The sequence below is a fragment of the Myotis nattereri genome, assembly GCF_964212035.1.
Source record: "Myotis nattereri genome assembly, chromosome: 12".
In the NCBI taxonomy this organism is placed as follows: domain Eukaryota; kingdom Metazoa; phylum Chordata; class Mammalia; order Chiroptera; family Vespertilionidae; genus Myotis; species Myotis nattereri.
Window position 1 is genome coordinate 80,957,202 of NC_138087.1, and position 23,507 is coordinate 80,980,708.

Here is a 23,507-nt window from a genome sequence, read left to right on the forward strand (position 1 = left end):
GCCCAGGTTGTAGGCTTAATCCCCAGTGGGGGGCGTGCAGGAGGCAGCCGATCAATGATTCTCTCTCATCATGGATGTTTCTCTCTCTCCCCCTCTCCCTCCCTCTCTGAAATCAATAAAAATATATGAAAAAAACAAGTCAGTCTTCGCTAACTCCGCACCCGCCCCTTCCGCTGTCTCAACGCCGCACTCCCGAGTACAAGCTGCTCGGACTGCGTGGCTCAGGGATGCCACTGCCCGCACAGGCTGGTCTTGTAGGAAGGCCAGAGGGGGGTCTCGGTCTATCCTCCTGGGTAGACGGGGGCACCCCACCCTGGGGTTCCAGGAGCAGAGAGAGCCCCGGGGGCAGGGCGGCGGGTGGGAGAGGAGACGCTGCCTGTGCCGGTGAGGAGCTGCGACCCCGGCGGGTGCCCAGGGATTGGGGCATTTCCCCAGGTGGCCTCGGGCATCGCTTCCCAGCCGGGGAGAGGGAGCTGAGAGGGGGCTCACGGGGAGACCCCCAGGCCGGCCAGGAGCGAGGTGGGGAGTGGGCTCAGCTGACATCGTCACACAGGGCCTGCCTCGCTCCCAGAGCCTCCGGAGAAACGGGGCAGGGAGCGGCGGTCTGTCTCCCGGGACTGCGGCCGGACGGGCTCCCGGAGGCCGAGGCCCAGGACGGGAGGGCCAGTCTCAGGTCTCCTGCGGAGTCAGCGGGCCTCCCGCCTCTGCCCACCCACCACGTGGGGTCTGAGGAGTGGGCCGTGTTTTAGGGAGGACCCTCCCGAAGCAGCGGGTGGGACAAAGCCTCTCTCTCACTTTCATCAAAAAGCCCGTTGGTGCCCAGACGCGTGGCTCAGGGGTTGAGCATCGACCTATGACGCAGGAGGTCAGGGTTCGATTCCCGGTCAGGGCACAGGCCCGGGGTGCGGGCTCGATCTCCAGTGTGGGGCGTGCAGGAGGCAGCCGATCCATGATTCCCTCTCATCATTGCTGTTTCTCTCTCTCCCTCTCCCTACCTCTCTGAAATCAATAAAAATATATTATTTTTTTAAAAAGCCAGTTGGGACTGCATCCCTGAGGCCGGCCGCCCCTGAGACTGCCCTTCTAGGGGTCTGCAGAAAGAGCCGCTGAGCTGGTGTCGGCCGCCTGGCACTTGAAGCCAGGGGCGTGGGGGGAGGAGAGAGCCCCCCCGTTTCTGGTTGGAGGGCGAGAGGAGTTGGTCCAGAACTGCCAGGGAAGGCTGGTGGCAGGCCCGAGTCGCCACGGCCGCCCCATCCGGACTAGGCGGGTAGACTGAGGCGGAAGGGGGGGAGCGGCAGGGCCGGCCAGGCGCCTGGGCTGAGACGGAGGCCACTCTCATGATACCTGGAGGCTGTGGCTCACCTGCACAGCATCACGCCCGCCTCCCTTCCAGCCCCGGCCCGGCCCGCGCGCCCTGCCAGCGGCCACCAGCCTTGTCCCTGCACTGAGCCCCTGACCCCCCTCTGGGTGGGGCCGCGCGATGACAGGGATGCGAGGAAGACGGGGCCGGGCCCGGGGCCAGGCGGGCGGGCCGCGGGGACCCCTCCATGGTCTCGGGGGCCTGAGGGGTGGGCAGGAGGGGCGTGGAGGGGCAGGGGGTGGAGGGGCGGGCGGGGTGGGGGTGGAGGGGCGGGGAGAGGGGCGGCTCAGACGTCCGTGCTGATGCTGCGGCTCCGGGCGAAGGCCTCCCGCATGGCCGAGAGGCGGTTGGGGTTGAGTGGCTGCAGGCCCCCGAAGGCGGCGGGCGGCAGCTCCATGTCCTCCTGGCTGAGGGCCCTGTAGGCCACGCGCTCGCCGCCGTTGCGCACGCCCTCGTCGTCGGGCTCCTGCAGGAAGAAGGCGGGCGGCTCGAAGTGGGAGCAGCTGCGGCAGAGGGCGCGGGCCTGCGGGGCCTTCTGGCCGGCGGCGGCGGCGGGGCAGAGCGCCGGCCCGTTGGTCAGCGCCAGGTGGCGGTTGGAGTGCAGCGGCGGCAGGCCCGGGTGCGGGTCGAAGTCCGGCTCCTCCTCGTCCTCCTCAGACCCCTCCTTCCTGCAGCAGTAGTACTGCGGGCAGAGAGCTGCTGAGCGCGGGGCTCCCCCCCACCCCCCCCCCGCCTCCCTCCGCTCCCAGCGGGGAAGGGGGCCAGGCGGGAGGGCCCGGACCCCGTCCCCACGCCACCCCTCACGGGAGCGCACTCAGGGCGGGCACTCTGAGCTCTGCCCGGAGGGGTTCGCTCGGTTCATCGGCACAGCATCCGGAGGCAGAGGCAGCTAGCACCTCCGTGGTGCAGGTGGGGAAACCGAGGCACCAGGGCTCTGGCCTCAGCCTAGTTCATGAGCACCGGGGTGTGCTGCCCTGGCCTGCACGTGGCTTCCCCTCCTTCCTGAGAAAGACGCGCTCCACCCCCGCGCCCCCAGACTGCCCCAGTGTGGGTGGGGAAGGGAGAGCAGGGCCCCAGGCTCACCTCTGCCCTCCCCGGGCTGGCTGTGTGCCGCGGGCTAAGTCCCTCACCCTCTCTGAGCTCTGTGTGCGAGGCAGAGTCAGGGCAGGGCTGTCTGCTTTGCACTTTGTTCCAGACCCGACTCTTCCCCCCTCCTGGGCCCCGGCATGTGTGGGGGCTCCCCCCGCGCCCCTCCCCCAGCCCCCAGTACCTGCAGCCGGCAGTAGCACAGAACGGCGATGATGCACAGCAGAATCACAGTCGCCAAAATGCCCCCAGTGATGACCACGGTCCCGGCTGTCATCCGCCCCCTTCTCCATCAACAGCCTGCAGCACACACAGCCGGGCTCACACAGGGTGGACAGTGGGGATCAGGTACGCCAGGGCGCCTGCACCAGGCTGCCGGCCTCCCGCTCCAGCCCCGGTCCCCACCCCTGCGGGAGGGGATGCGGGCCAGCCCGGCTCCTGGGGCTCCTGCAGCGCTCGGCCTCGCGCTCTCGCTCACGTGGATGGCGCCCTTCCAGCCGGCGCGTGCGTTCGCACCCGGACCCGCCCGCAGCCCCGCTGAACGCGTGTTTTAAAGGCCGCTCTTTCACCAACGAGGGCCCCCTTGTCTGTTTCGTAGCGGTGCCTGTTCTTCTGCGATATCCCTACCCCACGGGGTCACATAACCGAGCCCTCTTCTTTCCGGCTCTTCACTGCGACAAGGGACACGTCACACAAAACGTGCCACCTTCGCCAGCTGTGAGCTCACTGCTGTTGGTGCAGCCCATTTCCAGAACCTTCTCTCTTAAAACCAAACCTATTCCTTTTTGACCGTTAGGTTTACACTCAAAAACTGTTTTAAGCCCATGTTTTAAAAAGCATTTTTTTTTTTGGTAGCTAATTGGTTGCCTCCTGAAGGGAACCCGGTCACTGCGGATTGAACCTGCAACCCAGGTACCTGCCCTTGACCGGGAATCGAACCCGAGGCCCTTCAGTGTGCAGGCCGACGCTCTAGCCACGGAGCCACACCGGCCAGCACGGGAATATTTTTAAAAATTATTTCGTAGGAAGAGAAAAATAAGACATGAGTCACACTGGTGTTTCCACTTAAAATGGGAGTGTGCAGGGATTTCACTTGTTCAAGTTGGATTCTCTGTGACTTGCAGTAACAATCCTCTTTCATAAGGGCACACACTTCACTACTTATTTGCATTTTCCTGTTACATCCTATATAATAAAAGGCTAATATGCAAATCGATTGAATGGCTGAACGACCGGTTGCTATGACACACACTGACCACCAGGGGGCAGACGCTCAAAGGCAGGAGCTTCCCCCTGGTGGTCAGTGAGCTCCCACAGGGGGAGTGCCGCTCAGCCAGAAGCCGGGCTCATGGCTGGCGAGCTCAGTGGCAGTGGCAGGAGCCTCTACCGCCTCCGCAGCAGCGCTAAGGGTGTCGGTTGATGGCTTAGGCAAGGGCTCCCAGACTGCGAGAGGGCACAGGTTGGGCTGAGGGGACCCCCACCCCACCCCAGTGCATGAATTTCATGCACCGGGCCTCTAGAATAATAAAAATCCATGTGGCCAGGCCAGCGTGTTTGTTAACAAGTCCGCTGAGTGGAGTCTGATATTTATTTGCTTTTTGGAGGCTGCTGTTCTCGCCCCCTTAGGGATGGAGAGTAAAAGTTATCCCAAAGTCACTTGAAATGGTTCTCACCAGTGTGTTCCCACCAACTTGGTGCCCCCTCCCTTTTCAAACGTCAGTTTCGTTTTTATTTTCAGTTGTAGAAAACATCTGATTCCAGAGTCAGGAGCACAGCCAGGGGCGTTCAGGCAGGTCTTGCTCCCAAACCTGCCCCCATCCGCCCTCCCACCCACCCCTCCCCTCCACCGGCCTCAGCTTGGCCCAGAGGGTGATTTTACTGGATTCTGGGTTGGTCCTTCCATTGCTTCTTTCTAAAAATATAGGGAAATTGCCCGGCCGGCGTGGCTCAGTGGTTGAGCGTCGACCTATGAACCAGGAGGTCACGGTTCAATTCCCAGTCAGGGCACAGGCCCGGGTTGCGGGCTCCATGCCCAGCGGGGGCCGTGCAGGAGGCAGCCGAGTGATGATTCCCGCTCATCATTGAAGTTTCTATCTCTCTCTTTCTCTGAAATCAATAAAAATGTACTTGGAAAATATAGGAAAATACCTATTTCCTTCCCCCCTTTTAAGCAAAGGCAGCATTCCACATAAACTCTCTGCACGGCCCCTCCCTCACCTGGTGGTCTGTCCTGGGGCGACCACGTCTTCCCTGATACTCGGGTCTCCCCGGGGTCCCTGCAGGTCCCCGCCTGCTGCTTCCCACAGCGGCCGCACGTGGGGGAGCCCGTCCCCGGCCAGGCCCCACGGCGGGCATCCCCGCGACTTCCCACTGCGGGTGATGACAGGAATGTGCAATGAAGGGCTCCATGGCTGCACGTGTGCAAGGTCTGGACAAACCCTGCCAGGGACTCGCTGGAACCCGGCCGAGTGCCCCTTCCCCGGGATGTGTGAGGATCACTGACAGACGGGTTTGCTCAGAGAGTCCTGTCTGGGGGGGGGGGGTGCTGAGCCGAGTGGACGGGGTGCAGGGAAGGTGTGTGGGAGGTCGGGGTGGGCGGTAGTGGTTCCTGCAGACCCATCTGCCAGGGTCAGGTGGCCTGGGAGGGAGCTCGGCCAGGCAGGACGCCCGGGCCCCTGGTTGCAGATGGAGGGGGACACAGATGTGAACTGAGGTGGAAGGTGTTGCCAGGCAACGCTGTGCACCAGAGGCAAAGCTGGGTCAGGAACCAGACCTCTGACAGACAGACAGGCAGGCAGGCAGACCTAGACAGACGCAGAGTGATTAGACAAGGCGGCCAGACCCACAGACAGCTCCACATGCAGACAGGCGGGCCGACCAGACAGCCTGACCCACAGCGAGGCCACACAGATGGACAGTGGGAGCCGGGACCCCCGCATTCCTGGGCGCCCTGCTGGGCAGACCTGCCTCGGCCCCTGGGGCGGCTGAGGCCAGCTGGCCTGCCGGCCCTGCCGAGGGTGCAGCCTGACGCGGCCGGTCCAGGGAGCTGGGTGTGGGATGAGGCGGCCGGCGGGGGACGCTGGGGGGCGGGGAGGGGGCGGGGGGGGGGCAGGTCTCTGCTCTTCACCGAGGGGGAGGCAGAGCAGAGCAGGCACCGGGGAGGAGCACTGGGCCCGGTGTGCACCCTCCTGTCTGTGGGGCTCAGGGCATCACACACACCTCGACCTGACTCGGGCGGGAGAGCAGGCGGCAGCATGACCCCCCAGGCACCCCTCCCTGGTCCTCGGGCAGCTGTGGGGGGCAGGACAGGCACTAGGGCCCCGACTTTGCACGGGAGGAGCCGGAGGCTCAGAGAAGGGCAGAGCCAATCCCAGGGACCAGCCACACCCCGGCCCCGTCAGGGCGGGCTGGCCCCGCGCCTCACTCCCGCCAACGGTCCCATCCCAGCCGAGAGCCACGCGTGCCACTGCCTGCCACGGAAGCCCAGGGCCGCCGGACCCAGAGGGCACCCTCCCTGTCAGGCAGGCCCCCCTCTCTGAGGCTTCACACCAACCCCCGGGGTGTGGGGCCCAGGTAGCTGCCAGGTCAGGGTCAAGGCCGGATCTGCGGTCACCATCACTCCTGGGGGCAGGACGTGCTCCCCCTGCTGGGCCCATGCCTCTGCTGCATGTCACACCCACAGCCCACGCCCTCTTTGTAGGGGTGCAGCCGATGGTTTTGGGGTGCCAGCCCAGCACCCCTCCGTGTCCTGTCCCTGAGCCACGCACCTGGTTGCCGCCCATCTAGCCACGGCTTCCCGAGGTCAGGGCGGACGTGCACCCCAGGCTCGGAGGTGACATTGCAGCCTGGACGTGAGTCCCTGCTGGCCACCTGACGCAAGTACAGACATGGGCTCCGGCCGCAGCCACATGCGGAGGCCAGAGGTGCTGGGCCAGGACGGGGGAGGAGGGACACAGGGGCCCTGAGAAAGCCAGGCTGCCTGTGCTCCTGACTCCTGGGATTCTGCTTCCCTCCCCGAGTCTGCAGAGCGCCCCTGTGACTGTCACCTCGAGGCGCTTCTGCTATTTAGCCCCCAAAAGATCATCACGGCCCCACTTCACCGACAAAAGGACTCGATGAGCTTGACAGAAACCAGGGCCACGCAGGGATCAGAGGCTGTGTGGGGGTGCAGCGCCTCCCCCCCCGACACCCCGGGGGGACCCCCAGAACCAGCCCGGCTCTGCTGTGGAGCAGGGTGTCTCTGCGCCTCAGTTCCCGCCTCGTCAGGGACACGGGGACACGGTCCAGGATCCCGCCAGACGGCGGACGCTGTGCTCATCGCCGCTGTTAACATCTGTGTCCCCCCCGGGTTATACGCCGTGTCAGCTCCCTGCGGGCACTGGCAGTGTCTGGGGCAGAGGCCCCTGCCTGGCTCTGGGGAGGGGGGTCTCCCGCGCCGGCAGGCTGGCAGCCTGGCGGGGAGGTGCAGGCTCAGCCAGGCGCCCGGCGCTGTCAGCAGCTGCCCACGGCTCCGACACCCGGCCCGTCCAGCTGGAGCGTCTCCGCCTCGCTCCGCAGATACATGCACGTCCAGGGCAGCGACGCCCGCCGCAGGCGCCAGCCCGGCCCAGGCCCGGCCAGCAGACGCGCGTACCCAGCCTGACGTCAGTCCACAGTCAACTCCAGACAGCCGAGAGCAGCATGCCCTCCAGAGGCACCACCCTCCCGCCACCCCTCTGCCTGCTGTACCCGCCTCCAGGATGCCCTTCCCCCTGCCACGCCAGGGCCGACCCTGACATCAGGGCCCAGGATGTGCCCCCTCCTCCAGGAAGACCTCCTGGGCTGATTGAACACCCAGCACAGAATGTCAAGGAGCCCGTGCTGGGAGGAGCCATGCCTCACAGCCCTGAGTGGGGTCAGCGGAGCCAGTGCAGGGGGCGGGAGAGGTGATTCACTCGTGACCTGGTACAGTGAGCCAGTGGACCAACAGTGGCCAGAGGCCCTTTGCCCAACTCCCACAGCCTGCTGCCCTCGCCGGGCCTTTCAGACCTCCTTCCTGTGCCCAGGGCGCTCTGCTCAGTTGGACACCGAGGTGACAATCCTAAGCGGACAGACAGGTGGGGGAAGGCCCTGGGTCCGAGGCCTCTCTCTGAGCCTCAGTTTCCTTATCCGTACACGGGCACGGCAGGGAGCAGACAGCAATTCCTACCGCTCAGGACTTGAAGGGTCCAGTCTGGCATCTTCAACCGGCCTTCCCGCGAAGGGTCTGCGTGACTGAGATGTGTGACAAAGCCTGAGGATCACGAATGTAAAACGCTGCGGATCCGAGCACTAAATCAGGAGGGCACCCCCAGGCTGGGCAGAGGGGGGACGGGCTGCCAACACTGGGTGCCTGCTTGCCCGGGAGCCGAGAGGGAAGCCGGGCTTTGAGACTCCGAGCCGGAGAGGGTGGCACTGCATTGGGAGAGCTGGGGGGGCTTCCTGGAGGCGGCGGCATCTGAGCCATCCTGGCAGGCAAAGGCTGGGAGGCAGAGAGATGCGGGCAGGCCCCAGGGACAGCCTGGTGGAGGCCGCCTGCCATGCTGCCAGCCAAGACAATTTGGCAAGTGTCTCGCCGAATCGCTAACGGGGCCTCTGGGACCATAACGGGTTTTAAAGCTTAATAAACGGCTCTGCTTCCTGTCCCCTCCCAGGATTTTTACAGGACGGGGTGTGAGACGGGCCCTCTGTGCCCCGCCCCCCAGGGTAGGCTAAGGCCCCTTCTGATAGCCCTGTGTCTCCTGGTGCGGGGAGGGGGCCGCACAGCGAGCTCCAGGTGTCTGCTGTGCAGGACGACCCACTGGGGTGGTGCTGGGGTGGAGGGCGTGGGCAGGAAGCACCTGGCAGCCCAGCCCGACGCCCGCCCGCCACCTGCCTCCCCCGGGCCCCTCCCGGGCAGAAGCCCCTGCCGGCCGCCATCGGGACCGCGGGTCCTGCGTGCGCTTTCAGACGCTATTTGTTCTGCTCCTGAGCTCGGCCACCCTCCCTGCCTCGCGGACCTCAGGAGGGGCCCCCCCAGCCCCCCTCCCGCCCTCCTCAGCGCCTCGCTCAGTGCAGGCTCTGTCCCCCGGTCACCGAGCCCTGCCCCTCCGCGTGGCCGCCCCGGCGGCTCATAGCGCAGCGACCCCGCCAGCCCAGGATGCGGGGGGCCTGGGAAACCACACAGCTCAGGCCTCGGGGATCCCCGCGGGACCCTGAAATCCGCGTACTGACAAGCAGCCCCCGAGCCGGGGAAACCGAGGCTGCTGCGTGCAGGCCAGGTCCGCTGCCTCCGGGGCTCGCGGGGGGCTCTCCCCCACGGGCCCCGCGTCTGGTGCCGAGCCCCCCGCTACCTGAAGCGGAGCCCCGGCGCGAGTTCCTGTCTAGACCGGCCCCACATTTGTTCCTCATTTCACGCTCCGCGGCTCCCGGGTCCGGGGCTGGTGATAAACAGACGGGAGGCTGGGCTGCTGGGCTGGGCTGGGAGGGAGCTGGGAGGGGGCTGGGAGGGGGCTGGGAGGGGGCTGGGAGGGGGCTGGGGCTGGGCTGGGGCTGGGCTGGGAGGGGGCTGGGAGGGGGCTGGGAGGGGGCTGGGGCTGGGCTGGGGCTGGGCTGGGAGGGGGCTGGGAGGGGGCTGGGCTGGAGCTGGGCTGGGAGGGGGCTGGGAGGGGGCTGGGCTGGGAGGGGGCTGGGAGGGGGCTGGGAGGGGGCTGGGAGGGGGCTGGGAGGGGGCTGGGCTGGGAGGGGGCTGGGAGGGGGCTGGGAGGGGGCTGGGGCTGGGCTGGGAGGGGGCTGGGAGGGGGCTGGGCTGGGGCTGGGCTGGGAGGGGGCTGGGGGGGGCTGGGAGGGGGCTGGGCTGGGAGGGAGCTGGGAGGGGGCTGGGGGGGGCTGGGAGGGGGCTGGGCTGGGAGGGGGCTGGGAGGGGGCTGGGCTGGGCTGGGAGGGGGCTGGGAGGGGGCTGGGCTGGGGCTGGGCTGGGAGGGGGCTGGGAGGGGGCTGGGCTGGGAGGGGGCTGGGAGGGGGCTGGGAGGGGGCTGGGCTGGGGCTGGGCTGGGAGGGGGCTGGGAGGGGGCTGGGCTGGGGCTGGGAGGGGGCTGGGCTGGGAGGGGGCTGGGAGGGGGCTGGGCTGGGCTGGGCTGGGAGGGGGCTGGGAGGGGGCTGGGCTGGGAGGGGGCTGGGCTGGCTGGGACGGGAGAGGGATGGGGAGGGTCGTCCCCCCCCCCCTCCCGGCCCCAGGGGCAGTTCCCAGGCCTCCTGGAGTGTCTGCCTGGGGCTCGTCCTCAGCCCAGCTCAGCCAGCCAGGCCTGCGGCCCCTGTTCCGAGGCCAAGTGCCCGCCCGGAGCAGGGGGGTCGGTGCCACCGGGTGGGGCGGGGCTGGGGGCTGGCGTCCAGAAGCCGGATGCGGGCGGCCCCCTCTGTGGCCCACTCTACTTGAGGAGCTGCTCAGATTTCGGGATCCAGAAAGCACGCGGGGCTGTGCCATTTGCCGTTCAGTTCCAGGGTTCTAGGGCCTTCCAGACGCTCTCCCCGGAGCCCCGCTGAGAGCCCCTGGGGTCAGCGCCTGTGGCTCACTGCTCTGTCCCGCTGCCCGCCCAGAGCAGGGCGCACAGTGGGTGCTTGGTGCGCACAGTGGGTGAGTGAACCACGGGGCCTGTGAGCCGTCGAGGAATAGACAGGGTTTCCAGCGGGACCCGGCGGAGCTGGGCAGTGGGGTGGGCGGAGGCTGGGTGTGATGGGGAGCGGGGCCCCTCCTTTCTCCGGGCGTCATTGCAACACGTCGGGGTGAATAAGAGCGGCGGTGCGGGCTAGCCCTGACTCCCGTGGGCGGGGTGACTTCCACAGGCGGCCACCTGCGAGACGCGCCCACACTCCCCACGCCCGTGTGAGGGGCTCGCACACACCTCGGCACGATGACCCCACCCCCACATTCTAGGGGCGAACCGAGACTAGACGAGGGAGACAACCCACGCAGCACGCGTCCCTGCCAGCTCCCCCGAGAGCTGTTCCTGGGGCCGCATGGTCACAGTGGGGAGCAGGGGTGAGCTGGGGGTGCCACCCAAAGCTGACGCCTTCTCTTTCCCCGCCCCCGCTTGCCTGGACGCGGGAGGGACTGGTCAGACCACAAGCCCCATGAAGGCAAGGCCTGGTGTGCCATGTTCCTGCAGTCCTCCCGCCACCAGGGGGCAGGACAGTGCCAGGGCACAGGGGCCCCAATACGGGCAGATGGAATCGGGTGGGGATTCATTGGATAAGCCCGCACTGAACCCCTGATCATGGGGAGAAGGTCCTGCCCCGTGGTCCCCGCCTCCTGCACCTGCCCATCCCCCGTGTTCCTGGGCAAGTGGGGGTGGGTGCGTGTGGCGAGCCCCAGCCCAGGGGCGTGGAGGGCGGGCCTGTCTCTCCCTCCACTGGGCTTTTAAGAGCTTCCAGACGCTTGACTTAACGTTTTTCTTTGCAACTTCCTCTCCGAGATGCGAGCGCAGCTCCCGGTCCAGGTTCAGGGCGTGGGGGGCGCCAGGACGCGCGGGGGCCGGGGAAGTGCGTTTACTGAACGCGTCCCGCACCCCGGCGCCGAGCCGGGACCCTCGTGGGCCACGGGACAGGACTGGGCACACGAGGACGTTACAACAGTCGCACCTGTCGCTCCCGTGTTCGAAACACGACAGGAAAACCCGGGCAGCGTAAGGAGACACATAGGGGATGTTAAAAAGAACAGAAGCAAATGTATGGAGACAAAGAGGGAAGCAAGCTACGATGTCTAAGACGAAATTCACTGGACAGGACACTGCAGGGGTAAAGACAAGGCACTGAGAGACAGCGGCAGGAACCATGTGACAGGAAACGGGGAAAAGCGAGGCGTAAAGCAGCCAACACAGCTCCGGTGAGCGGTGGTAAACCTCGGGGGGCTGATGGGTGTGTGGCTGGGACCCACAAAGGAAGGGGGTGCAGAAAAGCACTTTGAAGAAATAGCGGCTGAGCATATTCCAAACTGGATGAAAACGACAGAGGCACAGACCCCAAGCCCTCCACGATCAGCCAACACCACAGAAAACGGAGAGAACAGCAGCTAGGGACACGCTAGTCGAGTTGTTTAAAACTAAGAAGAAGAAGAACGTCTAAAAAGCAGAAAAAATGGACACAGAACATGCAGAGGGTCCCAGACAAAAGTGACCGCAGACTTTGCCCGGGAAACACTGGCAGCCGGGAGGCAGGAGGGCAGCGTCCTCTGTCAGCAGAAAACCCTCCCCAAATGCAGGTGGATGAAGACCAGCGCGAGCACCGTCTCCCTGTTTTGGCTGCAGAGTCTGGGGGGACGGGGCCCCCGGCCCAGCGCCTGGCCAGGCAGGCTGTCTGGATCCACTGTTGCAGCACAATTTTCCTATTTCCTCCTTGGGTTTGGGTCCAACCCGAGTGGTGGGCTGGGGGGCCGTGTGGGAAGTCCTCTGCTCACGGGGGGCGGAGGGGGGGGGCCCAGGTTGAGGGGGCAGCGGCCCTTCAGGGGCTCTGCTACTGGGCACCCCAGCCCTGAGGCGTGGGCGCAGGGAGTGGGGGTGACAGGCAGGGGCTGCATGACGACCTGGCTCCTGCCCTCCCCTATTATCTCCACAGGCGCGCGGAAGCCAAAGAGAAGTCGTGTGCTGGTTGAAAAAACAACACGCCAAAAATACACACGTTTTCGCTGCTCACACGGTAACAGGCAGTTTCCATGGCTACAGCTGGAAGCTGCCTGTGCGGAGGTGAGGAGGTGCGCTCCCCTGAGCCAGCGGATGCGGGCACCGGGACAGCGATGGGGGGCCGGGCGCTGGGCTGCGGCCGGAGGCGGGGAGGGACCGAGGGCGAGGCCGGCGGCCGCCTCTGCCATGGTCCCGCGGGCTGACTGCAGCGCTGCTCAGCATAACGTGTCTTTATAGCTCCGTTTACACTGAGTTTCGGGGTGCAGCATCCCCCGGAGTGAGCCGCCCTGTGAGTTGGGAAGACAGGAGTCCTTGCCCTGGCCGGTTGGGCTCAGTGGCTAGAGCGTCGGCCTGGGGACCAGAGGGTCCCGGGTTCGATTCCGGTCAAGGGCACGTACCTCGGTGGCAGGCTCCTCCCGGCCCTGGGCCCTGGTCGGGGCGCATGCAGGAGGCCACCCATCGGTGTGTTTCCCTCACATCGAAGTTTCTGTCTCCCTCTCCCTTCCTCTCCCCCTGAAATCAGTGGACAGTATCCTCAGGTGATGAATAACAACAAACAGGAGTCCTTGCCCCGTTCACAGGCACATTCCCGCGCGCACACACTCACACACACATTCACACACACACACATTCACACACACACACATTCACACACACACATTCACACACCCACACACACATTCCCGCACACACACACACACACAATTCCCGCACACACAAACACATTCCCGCGCACATACACGCACATTCCCGCATACACACACACACACAATTCCCGCGCACGCGCGCACACACACACACACACACGCACATTCCCGCGCACACACACGCACATTCCCGCATACACACACACATTCACACACACACATCCCCGTGCACACACACGCACATTCCCGCATATACACACACGCGCACATTCACACACACACACATTCCCGCACACACACACACATTCCTGCACACACACACATTCCCGCATATACACACACACGCACATTCCCACACACACACACACATTCCCACACACACACACACATTCCCGCGTGTGCGCACACACACACACACATTCCCGCACACACACACACACACATTCCCGCACACACACACACACACATTCCCGCACACACACACACACATTCCCGCACACACACACACACATTCCCGCACACACACACACATTCCCGCGCACACACACACACACATTCCCGCACGCACACACACACACACATTCCCGCACACGCACACGCACACACATTCCCGCACACGCACACACACACACATTCCCGCACGCACACACACATTCCCGCACACACACACACACACACACATTCCCGCGCACACACACAGGTGAGCCCTGAGGACCAGGGGTGGGGCCACAGGAACGGGCGGGTCGGAGTGAAAACCCGGCTGCTGGCACCGTGCCAGGTCCCAGGACTCCTTTGGTGTCGCCACCTGAGGCTGCCAGCACGGGGACCCGGAACCCCCGCCCCGACCGGAGATGGCAGCCGGCAGAGCGGGAAAGGGGCAGACCTGCTAAATTCAGGCAGCCCCACCCTCACCCAGAGCTGTGTGTGTATTTGTGTGTGTGTGTCTATACACGCATGTACGGACATGTGCATGCACATATGCATGTGTGTGAGTATATGTGTGTGTGTATGTGTGCGCGCACGTGGGAATGTGTGTGCGTGTGCGGGAATGTCTGTGTGTGCGGAAACTGTGTGTGTATGTGTGCGGGAATATGTGTGTGTGTGTGCGGGAATGTGTGTGTGTGTGTGTGCGGGAGTGTGTGTGTGTGTGTGTGCGCGGGAGTGTGTGTGTGTGTGCTGGAATGTGTGTGTGTGTGTGCTGGAATGTGTGTGTGTGTGTGCGGGAATGTGTGTGTGTGCGGGAATGTGTGTGTGTGTGTGTGCGGGAATGTGTGTGTGTGTGTGTGTGCGGGAATGTGTGTGTGTGTGCGGGAATGTGTGTGTGTGTGTGTGTGCGGAAACTGTGTGTATGTGTGTGGGAATGTGTGTGTGCGTGTGTGTGCGGGAATGTGTGTGTGTGTACGGGAATGTGTGTGCACGTGGGAATGTGTATGTGTGCATGTGCGGGAATATGTGTGTGGGGGGGGAATGTGTGTGTGTGCGCATGTGCGCATGTGTGTTGCTGACGGTGAATGAAGAGTGGATGACGGGGGCAAAGGTGAATCAAGCAGCTGGTTGTCCCAAGGGCCTGGCGGGACCACCCCGCAGTGGGGGTGGGGGTGGGGGTGTGGGGGGGAGCTCACACAGGCCCCCCTCTCGCTCCGCTCTCCGCGAGGCTCTCCTGCCGCTGACCCGGCATCAGCACCGGACACGTCTGGGCACTCAGCCGCCTGAGCAGCGTTGGGTGGCCCGGGTTCCAGCGAGGACGCTGCCTGAAACCACTTGTTTTATCTCAATTTACGTCTTTTTAATGGGCTCGGCCATTTTTACGTGGGCGTGGACGTGTTGTTGAAAGGCGTCTTGCAGAGTAAACAATCGTTTCAAACCTGGTCCTCCTGGCGATGAGGAATGGCGGGGCGAACCCCCGGAGGCCCGGCCAGGAGCCGGGAGCCGCCCTGACAGTGCCACCCCTGCAGCTGGCGGAGGACCCGCCGCCTCCCGGGCCGCCTGCCACGCTAGAGCCCTCGGCGCCCCTCCCCGAGGAGGTTCTGGCTGTTGGGAGGGGAGACCCCGACGGCGGGTCTGTCCAGCAAGAGGCGGGTGGAGGCACCGCGTCCGCGGCAGGAGAGGCCGCCCGCAGAGCGGCACAGACTCTGACAAACATCTGCCAAATGCCCCGTGTGCCAGGCGCGGTGCCGGGCGCGGTGCCAGGCGGGGCTCAGCACTGAACAGAGCCAACAGGTGCCCTCGGCGAGGCGCCCCCGGCTGCCGCGTGGCAGACGGAGACCCATGGGGCAAGCCACACGCCGGCGGCCACGGGGCCGAGGGCGTCACGGGCTGGCTTCCCGGGAGGGGACCGGCTCGGGACTCTTCCTGCGGGCACGAGCCCGGGGGGTCTTTCGGGCGGGATGTCCACAGGGGGCGGGTCTCAGAGTGTTCCAGAAGCACACACACCGGGCAGGGACGGGAGAGGCGAGTGCGGGGGGGGGGGGGGGCGCGTGGACAGCGTCGGTTCCACCCAGGGGGCCTGGGTCCAGCCTCAGCGGGACGGGTTTTAGGTGCATATTGACCGCCCGCTGCACAGGCCAGCAGGGACCCGACCTCCACTCGTGCCACCCACAGGCCCCGGTCCCTGTGCCACGCTAGTGCCCGGCGTCCGGCTCCTCCATGAGTGATGAGTCCTCACGCCCGCCCCGCAGCTGTGGCCGGGACACGAGGGCACAGGGAGGAGCCGTTGGGGGCTGGGCCGGCCCAGGGGTCCTCAGCCAGAGCCTGTCCCTTCTGCTGCCCCCCTGCCCCCGCCCTCGCCTCCCCCTGGCCTCCCCCACGCCTCCCCCACCCTTGAGCCTCCTGCTCAGGGCGATGCTTCCAGAAGGAAAGGGCGTGCGGAGACAACAAGGCGCGGCGCAGGGGCAGTAACATCGCCCACAGAGCGGTTACTCAGGCCCCGCGTCGCAACACAGAAAGCTCCGTCTCAATAGGAACCTGCTCAGTAATTAGAGGAGCGCTCGTGTGGGCAGCTCCGCGAGCTGGGATGCGAGTCCCGATGTTTTTAATTTTGTAAATGGTTCGCCCGGAGCCAGCGCCTCTGCACAGTGAGTGTGTGAGCCGAGCTCGGAGCCCAGGTGAGGCCGGAAGCGCGAGCGGCGAGCAGGGGTCCCCTGGTGCCGCGTGGACTCTCGCTGTCCTCCCGCCCCCCCCCCGCCCCGCCCGGGAAGCAGGCCTCTCAGAGGCGGGAGCTCCCGGTGCCGAGGGGAGAATCTTCTGGAGAGGCCTGTGGGCCCGGCCCTGGGTCTGCTGGGCCCCGGGAGCCGTGGCCGATGGGGCAGGAGGTCTCCCCTCGGGGCACAAGGGCCCGGGCCGGGCGCTTGCCTTTGAACCGGACAAATGAGCATCTTTATTTTGTCTCAGGGAAGTTCCCGGATGTTCAGGCATCGACCCACGAACCAAGAGGTCACGGGTTCAATTCCTGGTCAGGGCAATGCCTGGGTTGTGGGCTTGATCCCCCATGTGGGGAGTGCAGGAGGCAGCCGATCAACGATTCTCTCATCATTGATGCTTCTTCTACCTCTCTCCCCTTCTCCCTTCCTCTCTGAAATCAATAAACATATTTAAAAAAATAAAGATGCTCTCTGGCTGCCCCTCCTCCCCCCCCTACCCCCGCCACTGGGTCCCACTGCGTCGTCCCCGTCCCCAGGGCGGCCCAGCCTGGCTCCTGCCTCGCGCCATCGCTCCAGCAGAAGACTGGGAGCCCACGCGAGCGGGGTGCGGGGGCTGCAGCCCCGTCTGGCGCGCTGGTGAGCCGAGGCAGGGCCAGCAGGCGGAGTGGGTTCTGGAGTAGGGGTGGGGGAGCCTTTATAAGCCTGGCAGGGGGACCCCCGGATGGAGTGAGGGCCACACCTGGGGAAACCAGCCTCCATCGCAACACAGGTTGGGCCTCAAAGGCCATGAGAGCCCAGGAAGGCCCTGCCGGGTCCCCCACCTCCCAGGAGGCAGGGAGGTGGCAACGGCGGGGGCATCTTCAGGGGCCACTGGCGATCAACCAAAGCCAGCGGCCCGCGGCCCGCACCCCAGCGATGGCGGAAACACCGGCCGCTCCGGCCCCGGGCTTGGCTCCAACCCCACCTCCAGGGGCCTTCCCCCGAATCCGGAGCTGCCGCCTCGCAGCCAGGTGACAGGCCCTGGGAACGGCTCTGGCCCGCTCGCACCCTGGCCGCCAGTGCTGCCCCATCGCCCCTCCCTGTGGGGGTCGCGTCCGAGGACCTTCCACAGAAGCTGCGCGGTGCCCGCCACGGGCGGCCTCCTGCCTGTGTCTGACACGGTGCAGGGACACAGACGGGAGGACGGTCAGGCTCCATCACAAAGGGACCGGGGGATGGAGCAGAGGAGCCGTGGCACCGTGCCCAGCACGGGGGTGGCACCACGGGCCCCCGGGCACCTGCTCTGTGGGGACCAGCACAGCCAGCGCGCCGTCGTGGTGTTAGGAGCCGATAAACCTATGAAAGCGCCATGGGCACGGATTAAAGGTGTAAGCGCGATGGAGGCGGCGTCCACTGCCTGGCCCGCGGCAGCCCTGCCTCTGCTTCCTGTCGGGCCCGTTTCCAGGAGGAGGGTCTCCAACCTCACGGAGCACGGGACTCAGCCCGGAGCCCGTCAGGCCGAGGGGGTGGTGGGGCCGGGAACCTGCACCCCCGGCCGGTTCCCAGGGCGCCGCCTGCCAGGCCGCAGCCCGCCCCGGAGTAGCCGGCCTGTGGCCGACTGACTCTCACACTGTCTGTGCACCTACACACAGCGAATAACCACAACAGTAATAACAATAATAATAACAAGACAGAGGACCACTCTCTGGGGACCCAGGCCCGACCCCAGGCCAGCGCCAGGCCGGGCCAGCCGAGAGGGTCGCCTGACATTGAGGCGGAAACCAACCGGGGACCCGGCTGGTTGGGAAGCGCCGAGACGCAGGCGGCGGTCGGGGAGCCGGGTGGTCCCGCGCTGTGGGGGTACCTGCTTGTCTGGGGCAGCCCAGGCCACTGGGCCAAGCCAGGAAGTGCGCCTGGAAGAGAGGTTCCCCGGGCTCAGCGTGCGGGGCTCCCCTCCGCGGCCGGCCAGCTGGCAGTCCCACGGCGGATGCTGTTATTGTCATTAACGCACGAAGAACCCACGGCCCAGAGAGGCTGAGTAACCGGCTGGGAGCACACAGCGCGGACAGAGCCGTGGCTCTGGACCCCCCAAAGGCTGCTGGGCCCTCCTCCACTCGGTCACACTGCTGACCTGTCCCAGCCGCCAGGGGAGATGGCAGCGAGGCCGCAGCCCCGGAGCCTGGCTCGTTCTGAGACCCGCGCCCAGGCCTGGACCAGCCTCCAGCTGACCCCCTAGCCGGCCAGACTGCTTCTGCCTCCGCCAGCGGGAGGCCAAGCACAGAGGTGCGGGGACTGGCTCCCCTCTCCCCTCCCAGGCCAGGCCCCTCCCGTGGGACCCCGAGGAGGGCAGGCTCGTGCCCAGAGCACAGGCACATCAGCCAGGGTGTGATCAGACTTCTGACACGGTCGCTGCGGGAACAGGAAGCGCCCCTCGAGGCCCACCTCCTCAGGGGCTGCGTCACCACCGCCTGTGCTCGGCCCCCTGTGCAGCGGCCATGCCCCCGCCTCTGGCCGGGTGGGCATCTGCCAGGGCTCCGTGCCCAGGTGTGTTACAGAAGCAACACTGGTTCAGCATCCCGGCTGCTCCCATCACCCCGACACCCCTGCCTCGGCTGCTCCGTTGTCCCAGCCCACCTCTCACACTGGCCCAGGCCCCGCTGTGTCCCTCTGACCGGAGCGGCCTCCTCCCAACCTCCCTGCCTCCAGCCTCACTCCCCGCTGCTCTCCTCCAGGCTGCAGCCCGGGGCCATCTCCCGAGGCCAGATCTGGCCCGTCCCTCCCAGAACCCACTGCCTGTGGTCCCTGTCCCTACCGGCCTGCAAGCCTCGCCTCGTATGATCCCCACACACATGCTCCTGAGGCCCCAGGGCTCTCCCCAAGATTGTTTCTTAATCCTCCAGGGCCCCCAGACAGTAGGGCCACAGTCCCCATTTCAAAGCCCGGGAGCCACGGCCCAGGATCCCACAGCCCAAAGCAGCCGTGCCTGAGTCCTCCCCCAGGGGCCCCCTGCAGCGCCCCCACCTCAGGCAGCCCCATCTGAAGCCGGGTCGGGCCCAATCCCAAAGGGAACGAAGGGCTTTGAACAGACAGCCGAGTGCACCCAGCGGGGAGCCTCCGTGCTCGGCGGGGGGAGGCCTGCCCGCGTGGGCGATGGGGCTCGTCGAGTCCCCTGCAGAACACACCCAAAGGGCCAGTCACCGCAGGAAACAGCCCCACGGCCTCCGGGACCGGCGCCGGACGCCCCACTGGGCGGGTGTCTCTGGGCGCCCCACGCGGGCCTGCCCTATGCCCGTGGGGAAGGCAGAAGCACCCCTGTTTTTGCACATGTGGAGGCTGAGCGGCTGCCCCAGGGAACATCCCCCCCCCAAACTGCCTTTTTCCTGGCGCACAGATGGGAACGGGCTGTGGGAGACAGTGGCGGGGCGGGGGTCTCAGAGAACAGGGTGGGGGTCGCGGAGAACAGGGCGGGGGGTCGTGGAGAACAGGGCGGGGGGTCGCGGAGAACAGGGCGGGGGTCGTGGAGAACAGGACCAGCGCTGCCTCGCTGCCCGCCTCCCGCCCTCCCGCCGGCCTCCCGCCCGGAGCCCCGGAGCCGCTGTAATTCACTGAGACGGATAATCTCGCCCAAAGCTCCGCCCGCCCGGCCCCTCCTGAGCGCGCTCGTCATTCCTCGCTGGATCTCGCTGCCTCGCTCTGTGGAGCAGCCCCCCGTGGCAGAGACACAGAGGCCTTGGGGGGGCTGGCTCCCGGTGCCATGAAACCCCCGGGTCGGCCGGGCCGGGCGGCTCACCCAGAGCCCGCACCTGCAGTCGCGGTTTCACGACCCCGCCGCACGCCTCCACCACCACCCCTCCCACTCCATATGCCCAGGGGGCATCCTGTGACCCACCGTCACTGGGAGAGGGACTGGTGCAAGGCCGCCCAGCACGGTGCAGGGAAAGGGGGCACCCCTCAGCTGCACCAGCTGTGCCCACATTGTCCCCAGCGCCCTGCTCATGCCCACAACTGTGCTGGCATAAGCTGCGGGTGTCAGGGGCCTGAAGCCGTCCCCTCTGGGACGCTCCTGGGGCCGGTGCTCTGAGCAGGTCAGCTGCTCCAGGGAGGCCCCACCCCTCTGCCCCGTGCATCCGGGGGCACCGAGGCTGGGAATCCTGGGGGTCCTTCCCAGACCCCCAGATCCTTCAGGAAGTCATTTCCGAGCGTTCCAGGGGAATCCAGACCAGTCAGCCCCGAGGACACTCAGCTGCCGGGAGACAGGCACGCAGCAGCCTCCGGGCCACCAGGATCACCCGTGTCTTCCTGCCCCGGCACGCAGGTGCTCAGCAGGCCACGGCCGAAGGCGGGTGAACAAACCCCGTGCTGCCGGCGCCCCGCCTCGGCGGGGATGGCTTTCTCACGGGTCCCAGCACCCGAGCTGGTTAGAAAGCTCGCACCGGGCCCTGAGGCGTAGACACCCCTCCTCGGGCCCAGAGGTGCCTGCGCCACCTGCTCAGGTAAGAAGACAGCTGGTCGCATGGGCCCGCCTCAGGGCCTAGAAGGGGGCGGGGGGGGGGGGGGGATGGGAAGGCGGCGGCTGTGCTCTCCTAGCAAGTCCCAACTTTCTGGAGGTTGGAAGTTCTCATGGGGCCTGGGACCCCCACGAGCCTGGCCTGGCTGGGGCAGCGCCGGTTGGGGGGGGAAAGGGGTGGAGGCTGGGGGGCGGGGGACGGCCCCTCTGGCTCTCTTGAGTGCCAGCTTCCTGGCAACACCCACAGGATCACTGCTGGGGCCGAGGCCCCCGGGACGCCCCTGTCCCTCCGGGAAGGTCAGCAAACCTGCCCCCCGAGATTCTTGCCGTGCAGCCAGGCACAGGGGCAGGCCCACACGGGCTCACGCAGGCCCTGGCCTCGGACTACAGGGCACCGAGTGGGCTGAGACGGCAGAGCCGGGAGTGGGGAAGGCACCTGTGTTTGGATTTTTGGTGTCTGGAGTCTTTTCATTCCTGGCGGGAGGAACCAAACGGCAGCCTGGTGCCCCCCACCCCACAGCCTCAGCTCACAGACACGCGTGGGCGGGAGGGGCGGCCGCGGGCGCTGCCTGAGGCCAGCTCTGCCACTTGCTGGCTGTGTGACCTTGGGCAAGTGACCAAACTTCCCGAACCTGTTTCCCCCTCTGGCAAGCGGGGCCCCTGCCCCCTCCCTCAGGGGCTCCCCTGGCAGAAGGCACGGCCCGGTCACTGGAGGGGCTCGGCTCCTGGCAGCAGAGAGAAGAGGGGCCGGGCTGCTCTGGGAAACTTTCCCTCCCACTGGCCCTCATGCCAGGGAACGAGGAGGGGTCCCTGGGCACAGTGGGTGTCCGGCCTCTCCCTCAGGTCCTCGCTGCCCATCTCGTCTCTGTCCACAGCCTCCTGGACAGGGGGCACTTGAAGGGAGCCCGAGCCGGGACGTGTGGCGCTGGCCCAGGCAGCCCCAGGCAGGCTGCCCTGAGCTCTCCAGGCGAGGTGGGCACCGACTGGGGGCTGCCCCGCCTGCACCCTCTGCTCCCCGCCCCACAGCCCGCGGTCCTTACCTTCAACCATGGGAACGGTGCTGCCCCGGCCGCGAGGACTTGGGTGCACTTAACGGGGCGTCCGGCTTCGGTCCCAGGCAGCGATGCCCAGGCAGCGAACCGCTAGAAACGGCGGCTCCTGCCCCGGGCAGGGCTGCGGCGCCGGCTGGGGCGGACGGGCGAGGCGGGCGCTGTGGGGGTCCCGGAGGCCGGCGGGAATGAGTGTGTGCCCAGCGGGAGCCCCCTGCCAGCTCCGGCTGCGCCCGCGGCTCCGGACACCCGGGCAGGCTCCCTGCGAGCAGCGCGCGGCTCCAGCCCAGTCCCCGGCGCGGGGCGCGCGCAGGCGGGGAGGCGCGCGTCCGAGCAGGTCGGGGAGCGCGCACCGCTGTCCCGCGCGCGCCTTCGTCGTCGGGGGCTGCTGTGCCGCCCGGGAGCTGTCCCTGGTGCTGACGACTCGCCGCGCGGGGCCGGGGCTGCGCGACCTCCCGGGCCTGGGGGCGCCGCCCCCCGCCCGCCCCAGCCCCTCGCCCGCCTCCCTGGCGCTCGGGTTCCAGGCCGAGATGTGGAGTGAGGCTGGCTGAAGTGCGGCCGCTTAGCCACCGCGCGACCCCGAGCCGGCCCCGCTCTCGGAGGGTTTCCAGTGCGCCATAGCAGAGCCTGGAGGGTTGGTCGGAGCATGAAATTCAACCGGCGCAGCAGGAGGGCTCACCAAGTGCTCGCTTCTATCTGGCACCCCCGTCGCTTGGTTAGCAACCACAGAGCAGGCAGAGAAGAGGCAGAGCTGTTCCGCCCTGGGCTGGCATGGGGTGGGGGTGCTGGGGCTTGGTGGCCGCCTGGGGACCACGCGGGACATCCATGGGGAAGGAAGTCACAGGGACACGTGGGGGCTGGTACCAGGGAGAGGTTTTAACGCGAGGTCCTTTCCCCCGACAGGAGTGAGTGACCCCGGACGCGGTGAGGGACCCCTGTCCTGCAGACACCCAGGAGGCTACAGCCACAGGAACCTGGACTGAGAAAGATCTGGAATTTGAAAGGCTCTATCCTGGCCGGTGTGGCTCAGCGGCTGAGCGCCGACCCATGAACCAGGAGGTCTCGGTTTGATTCCCGGTCAGGGCAGGGCACAGGCCTGGGTTGCAGGCTCAATCCAGTGCGGGGCGTGCAGGAGGCAGCCGTTCCATGATTCTCTCTCATCATTGATGTTTCTATCTCTCTCCCCCTCTCCCTTCCTATCTGAAATCAATAAAAATGTATTTTTAAGAAACGGTTTAAAAGGCTCTGAGTGAGCGCACGTGAGGCGCTGGGACCCGGGCCTGGCGCGGTGAACGTGTCCCTGCGCTCTCTGACAGCCCCTTGGGCCCGGCAGGAAGAGCCTGCTGCCTACCCCCATTCTAAAGCTGGGAATAGTGAGGGCAGGCAGAGGGCGGAGAGCGACCTGCCCGGAGCCCACTCCGTCCTTACAGACGGCTGAGGGCAGAGGGTAGCAGCTCCGAGCCACACCACAGGGCCCCAAGGGTGCGTGCTCGCAAACCAAACACAGACGCCAGCGTCCGGCCGGCTGCCTCCCCTGCCGGGTCCCCTAACGAGGGCCACTATCTAGGGGAGTTATCCAGGTCCCTTCCACCCTGGAGTTTCCTGCTCACAGGCCAGGCAGCACCTCACCTGCCCCTGGGCCTCTCCATCCCTTCCAAGCCGATGATTAAGTCAGGTGGCGGCTGGGCCTGACTCACTAACAACTGTGCGCAGTCCGCTTCCACCAGACACTTATCTCCTGATAAACATCACTCCCGCATGTTCCAGGCACAAGGCACAGCCCTCCGTCCCTGCCTCATCCAGTCCCCTCAGCGATCCGAGGAGACAGACCCGGGCGGGCCGGGTGTGCGGGGGATCACGTCCGGCTGAGGGGCAGCCGACCAGACGCGGGCTGGACTGCGTCCCAGACCCTCGCGCCTAACACCCTCCTTCCAGACCTCCCGCATTCTCCCAGCCCAGGAAAACGATGGCGACGTGAGCAGAAATTCCATATAAGGAGAGAGAGAGGGGGAGAGCGAGAGCCGGGGCGAGAGATGCCAGCCAGCCAATCAGTACCCGGGAACGCTGT

At 66.4% G+C, this 23,507-nt stretch overlaps 1 protein-coding gene across 4 annotated transcripts; it reads right to left on the bottom strand.

Annotated features, from left to right (window-relative positions):
* Nucleotides 1–1,645: 1,645 nt before the first annotated feature.
* FAM163B (family with sequence similarity 163 member B) lies at nt 1,646–23,180 on the bottom strand. 4 transcript variants are annotated; one of them, XM_081103320.1, is made up of 3 exons: nt 21,431–21,777; nt 2,631–2,746; nt 1,646–2,042 (listed from the first exon to the last, which is right to left on the bottom strand). In XM_081103320.1, exons 2-3 carry the CDS (start codon nt 2,721–2,723, stop codon nt 1,647–1,649), a joined length of 489 nt encoding a protein of 162 aa, XP_080959446.1. In that variant the 5' UTR covers nt 2,724–2,746; nt 21,431–21,777; the 3' UTR covers nt 1,646. The 4 variants fall into 4 exon arrangements, with proteins under 4 accessions (XP_080959446.1, XP_080959449.1, XP_080959448.1 ...); XM_081103323.1 differs by lacking the exons at nt 2,631–2,746; nt 21,431–21,777 and adding an exon at nt 23,069–23,180 and having other exon boundaries at nt 1,646–2,028; XM_081103322.1 differs by lacking the exon at nt 2,631–2,746 and having other exon boundaries at nt 1,646–2,056.
* Nucleotides 23,181–23,507: the final 327 nt, after the last annotated feature.

What these genes read in the sequence shown, in the direction of transcription:
- FAM163B (XM_081103320.1), bottom strand. Translation starts at nt 2,723, where the DNA reads ATGACAGCCGGGACCGTGGTCATCACTGGGGGCATTTTGGCGACTGTG. An exon ending in TGTGCTACTGCCGGCTGCAG is followed by an intron (nt 2,043 to 2,630) that starts GTACTGGGGGCT and finishes CTCTGCCCGCAG; the next exon opens with TACTACTGCTGCAGGAAGGA.